Source organism: Sminthopsis crassicaudata, chromosome 3 (assembly GCF_048593235.1).
Source record: "Sminthopsis crassicaudata isolate SCR6 chromosome 3, ASM4859323v1, whole genome shotgun sequence".
Lineage (NCBI taxonomy): Eukaryota > Metazoa > Chordata > Mammalia > Dasyuromorphia > Dasyuridae > Sminthopsis > Sminthopsis crassicaudata.
The window spans coordinates 518,043,137-518,051,683 of record NC_133619.1 but is presented as its reverse complement, the minus strand read 5'-3'; the positions used below and the strand labels follow the sequence as shown (position 1 = coordinate 518,051,683).

General features: G+C 42.2%; 1 protein-coding gene across 1 annotated transcript; it reads right to left on the bottom strand.

Annotated features, from left to right (window-relative positions):
- Nucleotides 1-1,649: 1,649 nt before the first annotated feature.
- On the bottom strand, nt 1,650-3,751 carry APOA4 (apolipoprotein A4). Its single transcript, XM_074304189.1, has 2 exons — nt 3,510-3,751; nt 1,650-2,787 (listed from the first exon to the last, which is right to left on the bottom strand). Exons 1-2 carry the CDS (start codon nt 3,620-3,622, stop codon nt 1,854-1,856), a joined length of 1,047 nt encoding a protein of 348 aa, XP_074160290.1. The 5' UTR covers nt 3,623-3,751; the 3' UTR covers nt 1,650-1,853.
- Between the last annotated feature and the right edge of the window lie 4,796 nt (nt 3,752-8,547).

Here is an 8,547-nt window from a genome sequence, read left to right as displayed (position 1 = left end):
CTGAGCTCATCTTCCTGATTCCAAGTTCTGAGCTCTAGATTCTGCCACACCTACATGCTTCTATGATCTCTTCCCACCCTGAGATTCTGTGATTATGTTATACGTGTTTTGAAGTACCTTGGTGTTATAAAACAATCAGAACAAAAATTTTGAGAGGACATTGGTTCTCACTGGGGCCATTTGGGGTCAGCAGTCATCAGAAAATACCAAGTAAGCATTGTGGTGTAGAGGAAATAATTCTGAATTTTGGAATGATAGACTCAGGGTTTATGATTCCAGTTCAACTGCTTACCAGCTATGTGACCTTGTTCTTCAATTCCCTTGACCTAAGTTTCCCGTATAAGAGATAACTTCTAAGATGCTTTCCACCACCGTAGTGATTCAGTTCTAATGATCTTCAGTAAGGAGAAAGAGTAAGATCAGTCAAAAGAAACCCAAGATTAGATATGCAGGCAGAATGGGGACTAGAACTTGGACATCCTGATTGATATTGAACCCAGGACTCTCCCTTGCTTTAATTAATCTGGGAAAGAATGAGGATCCCACCAGCCTACCTCAAAGAGAATTCTCAAATCTCTTTGTTCAACATCCAGGCCACTTCATTTCCAGTAACTTTCCTTGGGGGGAAGAGGGGAGAACAAAGATTAAGAGAGAGAGAAAGGAGAGGGAAGGAGAAAGGAGAGGAGAGACAGACAAAGAGACAGAGAGAGACAAAGACAATCAGAGACAAAGACAGAGAGACAAAGACAATCAGAGACAAAGACAGACACACACACACACATAGTGAGTTGGAGCTGGGAAAGAAATGGAAGCCAGCTATTGCTAGGATAGCCAGGACCATATTCATGGGAAGGTGACCAGGACCATATCCATGGTACAAAAGGCTGTCTCATAACCTGAGACAAAAATCCAAGTCCTCCAGGGGAATTCCCCTATATTTTCCAGTTCTTCCTTACTCAGATATTGAGATTCTGATCAATGTGAACTCAATGATTTAGAAAAAGATGGAAAGACTTGTATGAAGTGATGAAGAGTGAGAAATGAGCAGAGCGAAGAGAACAGTAACAATGTTTTTAAAATGACTTTTAGTGAATAAGTCATTTTGACTATTATAAATACCCAAATTAACGGCAAAGGACCTATGAAAAAAGAGAAAGAACTAATAAGTAGAAGTATGTATACAATAATTTTACATATTCATATATTTATGGTAGCCATAATGTCTAGGACAGGGAGCAGAACAAGAGGAAAGAAAAAAAAAAAGAAATTTACATGATAACTTTGGAAAGAAAAGCAAATTGTGTATAGTAGATTTGTAGTTATGGAAATGCTTGTTTTATCCCATTAAATTTAAAAAATACCCCAATACAAAAAACAATGAGTTTAACAGTCAGGACTAGAAAAAGGACAGAAACAACACTTACTATGTGACCCTGAGCAAGTCAAATTCTCTCAGATTCTGAGTTTCCTCATCTGCAAAATAAGGGTAAGAATAAATAGGGTCTCCCTTTTCAGGGTTTGAGACTCAGGTGAGATAACATACCATGAATCACTTTGGAAATCTTAAGAACACTGTATAAATGCTAGTTATTATTCTAACAAAGAATTTAAGAGAAAAGAATTCAACAAAACTGACAACACACGTGATGTTTCGTATTATTCTCTTTTTTTTGTGTTTTTATTCAGCAAAGACCATGAATGCTACTTTTTTTTTATCACAGCAACAGTTCCAGGGCTACATTTAGGTGACAGGGGCAGTGTGGTAGGTGGACAGAGCCCTGGTCTGAGATCTAAAGCCAGGAGGTGGTAATAGTCTAAGGTTAGCAGAGAAAGGCTGCTCAGACAGCCAAGGCCTAAGACTTGGGGTAACATATCATCTCTTCCTGAGACTCCTTGAGGCTGTTGAAAAAGTTGTTGACTTTGTCCCTCAAGTCCTTCTCCAACAAGCTGAGGTGGTCTGTCACCCCACAAGAGCGGGGTGGCCCCAGTTTCTGCTTGAGCTCTTCCAGATTATGTACCAAGGCCTTGTTGAAGCTCTCCCCACATGGCTTCATATTCCTACGGAACTCATCAATCTGCCGGTCTACATTTACATTCATCTTGGTCAAGGACTGGTGCATCTCTTCAGGGTTTCTGGGCTGCCTCCCCCGCATCTCCTCGGCACAGGGGCTCAGCTTTTGCTTCAGATCCTCTGCGTTGTCAGAGATCTTGTTCCTCAGCTGATCCACGTTCTTCTTCATCTGGAAGGCCAGGCATTCCAGCTGGCGGTTGAGCTGCTCTTGGGCACCTTTGGCAAAGGGGCAAAGGGTCTTCTGAAGCTCCGCAATGTGCTGGTCGATCTTTTCCTGGAGCTGGTCTGCGTAAGGGGTGAGCTGGCACTTCATCTTGTCCACATGTTGGTGAACCTTGTCCTTGAAATCACAGGCAAAGGGGGCCAGGGCTGCCTGTACACAGTTGATGTTATCCTTCATGGCTGACTCCAACTGGCCACAGAGCTGCTGCCGGAGGTGCTCGGCGTTCTCATTGAGGCTGTTCTGGAGTTCGTTGGCATGGGACCCCAGGCACTGCTTCAAGGTCTGCACATTTTCATTCATCTTCTGGCAGACCTGTTCCTGATTGGGCTGGAGTTGCTGTCTGAGCTCCTCCAGCTCTCTCCGGATCTGTTCCTTGAGCTTTTCTGAGTCCCGGACCAGACAGCAAGGCAATTCCATGGCAAAAGGAACCACCTTTTTCTTTAAGTCATCAGTCTGGGTGCTAGCCTCCCCACATTTATCCTGGAAAAGTGTGCTTGTCCAGGGGAAGGGGAATAAAATATTGCTGTTATTATATCATAGTATATAACATTTTGCATAACAAATATAATATATATAGTATAATATATGTAGTACATTTTGGACAGTATAATATATGTAATATATAGTATAGTATATATAATATATATAGTATAATACATATGTAATATAATGTAACATTGTTATCCTATTATTATATATTATGTCTATATTATATTATATATTATACTATTATACCAAAAAACCCCTTTCAAGTAAAGTTCACTGATACCCATCATGGTCTGGGGTGATCTTTAGGTTCTCCCAGGTTTTGCCAAGAGAACACAAACTCTAGCAAGTCCTACCAAATCGGAACTGCTTCAAGTATGGGCCTAGCCTAGTAAAATGTGTACCTAAGGGGGTAGAAGGGGCTGGTGGTGGGATGAATTGAGACCCACAGTATGGTAGTGACCCTGGCAACATGGTGGTTTTTTATTCCCAAAGATCAGAAATGACCCCAAATATCTAGCTCTAGCTGTAAATCTATGCTCTTGTGACTTTCTATCACCCCTCCAAAAACTCAGCTAGGAACTTGTTCTGAATAAAATGACCCGAACCCTACTCTAGCATTCCTTCAGAATCTCCTAAAGGACTCAGACCCACCCTTGAGGGACCCCAACCTCCTCCTCCTGCCCATCGCATCCCTTCCCCACCCCCCCTTTTGGGCATAGGTACTACTTGAGTTGCTGGTTGAACTCCGACTTCTGTTGCTGTTCCATAGCATCCTTGGCATTGGCGCTTAACTTGTTGAAGTAGTCCCATACCAGCTTGCATACTTGGTCAGGCTGCATCTCAGCCTGCTCTCCTGAGGAGGAAGGACTAAAGCTAGGCACCAAGGTTCAGTTCAGATGGAGGCTGCCCCCTTGCACTAGTTACATGATACAGGCTGGATTTAAGGAGAGCAAACCCAATTGTTTTTCTGGGCGGGGCCTTGCCCATTCTGATGTAGGGAGTGGGGGGAGGGGATCAGAGGGAGATGCTGACCTGGGAGGTGGGGGAAAGCTGAGCCCTGAGGTATTTCCTCTGTTTTGACATGAATGACTATCCCAAATATATGTGATCCCACCATGGAGGCTACAGTTCAGATTAACATGGAAGTGAAACAGAAGTACTTATAAGTACTTATATATACTTATATAATATATATATACTTATATATATATATATATATATATATATACTTATATATACTTATATATAAGTACTTATATAAGGCTATAGCCTGTCTCTCTCCCACCTCTCTCCACCCATAGCCCCCTTCCAACCTTCCTGGCTCTCATAACAACCCCATCAGAATTAAATGGGAATAAGGAATTCCCAACCCATCCATGTCACCTTAGTGGTCCTCCTCCATTCCAAGCTCAGCCCAGAATCCCTGGCTCTACTGGTGGCTGCTTTGTTACTGGCCTTGGGAAACATGTTGGCTTCTGAGTTGAGTCTGGAAGGAGCCCCCTGCCTCGATCCTAGGAAAGGACGACTGGGTTCCACCTTGTTCTCTTCCTACCCTTCAGAATCTCTCCTCCTAATCCTCCATTCTTACCAAGTTTCACGGTTTCCAAGGTCCTCCTCCATCTCCAACCAAATTCTGAGATAGACGACAACCTGAGAGGTCCCTCACCGACTGAGGCACAGAGGAAGAGCTCACCTGTTCTCCCATTCTGGCCCCAGGTCTGAGTTAGTGTTTGATACCCGACTTCAGGTCCCTTACTCTTCCAACTCTGGAAGGTGACATATTCCTGAGAAAGTGCTTGGACTTTAAGGCCCCACAATGTGGGTTCTGTGATTCGGGGGCAGTCTGGATAAGTCCTTATCCTCCCAAAAGCCCATGAGAACGAGTAGAGGAGAGCTAAAGACCCAGAGCTTCAAGAAGCCCCTAAATTCTAAGGAGAGAGATAAGTAGAGCCCCACTCATATGTAGCCTTAGATCTTGGCCAAGAGTATCAAGTCCATTACTTCACTCCTGAGTGTAAAAAAAGAGAGACCCCCTACCTCAACCTTTAGACCTCTGACCCTTAGCTTATCTCTTCAACTTTTAGAATTGGGTGAATATTATGAAGTGCTCTATGTGCATCCATTATAGCACAGCAGGAAATCTCAGCAGTCAGGCCCCTCGTCCAGGCCCCTCTCCTGCCTCCCTTCGCTCTAGGAAGGCGGCTTCTGGAGGCTGGGACTGCCCCAGTCCTTGGAGATGTGTACTGGAAAACAAGAACACTTGTCACGTATATGGTGAGGGAGCAGGTGAGAGTCTGAGGTCTCTTCTAGCTTTCAGGGTCTGTGATTCTGGCCTCCTGGATGCCACAGAAGGATGGGATGATGGCAAGAGGCTGCTAGTTTGGGGTCACAGGGCCTGGGTTCAAGTCTTATCTTTAACATGTGACATGTCAAATTAGTTCTCTGGGCCTCAGTTCCCTTAGATGTTGAATGAGGGAATTTATTTAGTATCAATTTGGTATAATGGAAGATCTAAGTTCTAATCTTGCCTCAGGCACTTATAGCTGCATGACCCCTAGGCAAACCACTTAATTTCTATCTGCCTCAGTTTCCTCAGCTATAAAAGGAGGATACCATCTACCTTACATGCTTTTGTTCAAAGACCAAATAAGATAACATATGTAAGGTGCTACACCAATGCTAGAGATTATTATAATTTTCAAGGGAAGCGAGTGGGCTCAGCTCCTGGGGCAGCAAGGACAGAAACCCTTTCTGTGCTCACCTCGTCCCAGGTTTCTCAGAGAGCATGAGGGGGTCCTAGATTCTCTGCAGACTGGTCTCCAAATCACTCAGTGTGTGTGTGTGTGTGTCTTTAGGGAGGATAGGAAGAAATAGAGCATAAGGGACATTCAGAGCCTGGGGTTTGAGGCAGATGGGCTGGGGCTAGAAGCTAGGGAGAAGTAAGGAAAGTCCCAACAGGTAACTCCTTCAGATGCACTTTGGCCCTGGACTTACTCACAGAACAGTAGAAAATAACAAATAGATGACAGGCAGACGTGTTTGTGTGTCGGTATTTATCTGTACCTTTGCACTGTACATGTCTGGATGGCCACATTCTTGTCTGTGGCTAAAAGTGTGTCAGCAGAGGGTACAGTCGGTGTCTGTGTGTGGTTCTGTCGTGTGCTTGTACACTCATGTACGTCTCTCTGAATACATCTCTGCCTGCTTCGGAATATAAATACAAACCTCAGAACTACACTGAGAAGGGAGTGGGGGGTGAAGGCAAGGGGCACTGTCCTGGAATTACTATGTATCTCTGACAGATACCTTCTTTCTCTTGTGAAAGGTAATAATTACAATAGTTATCTTCTCGTCAGTGTACAAAAGTTACAAAGTAGTTAACATATTATTTCTTTTGATTCTCACAACTGGCATTATTATCCCCATTTTGTAGATGAGAAATTGAAGCTGAGAAAGTTTAAGTGATACATTAAGTGATAAGTTTAAAGGCGATATGGCTAATGAATATCTGAGTTGAGATTTGAATTCTTCTGGAATCCAAGTCCAGAGTTCTATGCAGTTCTGCTCCAGAGATGTCAGTTTGAGCTAGCTGGAGCCCCAATACTGGCAAACAAGACGTATAATACTAAAACTTTTGATCTTGCCTCCAGGCTCTTCTTCCTCCAAAGTATCCTTCCTAAGGACTCAGGTTGCAGAATGAGAAATATAAATATACATATATAAATGCAAGTTTATACATATGAATTGATATGCAACGTGTGTATGTGCATATACATACACATTAGATAGATAAATTTTATATATATATTTGGACATGGTTAATCCAGAAATTTGTAATGGGAATTTTGTTTTTTGTTCATTCTTATTGGAGGGGAGAGAAGGTAGATTTTTTTTCTGATGGAAAAAAGTATCCTTCATAGCATTACCAAGGAAATCTTCTACATGCACAGCTCTAAGTGATTACATTGCCCTCTGCCTCAGACATCTTCACTAGTTTTCCAGGCCCTATTAACTTTTTATGCTAAGCCACAAAAGGAGGCACACTACCTGTTTTCATAAGTTCTGTTGAGATTAGCCTGGTACATGATTTCAGCCTATTCTTTCTCCCACCAGGACAACATTCCCCCATCCCTGAAACGGATTCCACTTTCAGCTCTATTTAACATAAATTCTTCAAGGCCCATTTCAGGCGTCACTACTTCCTTGAAATTTTTCCTGATTTTCCCCAAATATAAGTAATTTCTCATATCACTCTAACTTCTCTTATAATATCCTGGGTTAGCCTATATGATAGCTATTTGGGTACATGTCTAATCCCTTTACTAGAATGTAAATTCCTTGACATAAAAACAATGCCTTTTTCATGTTTATATCTGTGAACTCAACATATGTAGTAGTTGCTTAATAAGTGATCACTTAATTGAATTGAAAATTTCCATTTAGTTTTCCTTCATGGTTTTCCCTAGCTTAGGTGATCCTGGGGTGGGGCAGAGGAGAGAGGAAAAAGTAGAGATGGAAAAATAGCCTCAATAGAGAACTGACTTAAATCCGCATGGTTCACATGTATAGTTTCCTAGAGACACAAAAACATTTCCATCTTTTAAATTGTCCACACTAAGGGAAGTGGTTAACTACACAACCACTGAAAGCCACAGCCTTTTGGATTTATGCAGCCAAAAGTACTTTTCTATCTGATGTTCTTTGACTAAGGGTATAGAATCAGAGAACAACCATTATGCTTCCCCCATCCCCAGTTACAGGGACAGTTTCTGAGAAATAAAAATAAATTAGATAGATGGACAGTTGAGGCAATTAGTATCTCCTTCCCTAGAAATGAGAAAGAACAAGGGAGACCGATTCTTCTGGTTGTCCTGGGCTGTTCTGACTAGAGAGGCAAGAAGATAAGATAGACCCTGGATTCTATGACTCTCCTTAATTCCACAACCAAGTTAATTCAGGGCTGATGCTTACTTGTCTTCCCAAGTTTAAACAGCCTCTTTCCCTTATACCTAGATCTTGGAAGTATAAAAGAGCTGAGTCAGAAACCCAGCTGTTCTGTGGAGAGAAGATGAGCCCTTTTAATACCAGCTGATGGAGGTAACTTTTCATTTATTGGCTGCCTCTCTGAATCACTGCCCTGGATCCTGTGTGAAATAAAAGCACTCTGCATCCTAGATTTTAGCCAAATCTGTCAGAGACATGATGTATAAATATACCAACTTTCTGTTTGCAAAGAGCTTCTGCCTTGTAGAATTCCTACTAATTCAGAGAATGTTCTAATGCAAGCAATTTTCAACTTACATTTCATTGTAATCACAAAACAAGAGATAAATTTAGGGAGCAACATGAAACAAAGGTACAAGGATTAAGTTTAGAATTTTTGGTTTACCAAATAAAACAATGGTATAGTTAATGTTGACATAGTCTTGGGGGACATATTATGTTTTCCATTGGAAAGTCGATGGTAAACACAAGGAACCCAAAGAAGTAGCAGTTTTGGTTCATAGTAAATTAAGAAAATCAGTTGCCTTTTCACCTGGGAACTACCCTCTGTGATTGTGGTCTTCTCACCCTAAAACATGCCCTGCCTCCTCCCATTGGTTAGTTTTTTCCAGCCTCTACTTTGGGGATGGGCCCAGGCCAGCCACGCTTAATTCTTCTTCCAGCTGGGCTTCTTGACTTTGGGGACTTTGACATCATTTCCCCCCCTCCCCAAGTGTCCTGTTCCACTCCTCCATTGAATGGCTCTTTTTCATTTTATATA

Coding starts and splice junctions, on each gene's coding strand:
- APOA4 (XM_074304189.1), bottom strand. CDS start 3,622: ATGCAGCCTGACCAAGTATGCAAGCTGGTATGGGACTACTTCAACAAG. Junction 2,788..3,509: donor GAGTTCAACCAGCAACTCAA/GTAGTACCTATG, acceptor CCCCTGGACAAG/CACACTTTTCCAGGATAAAT.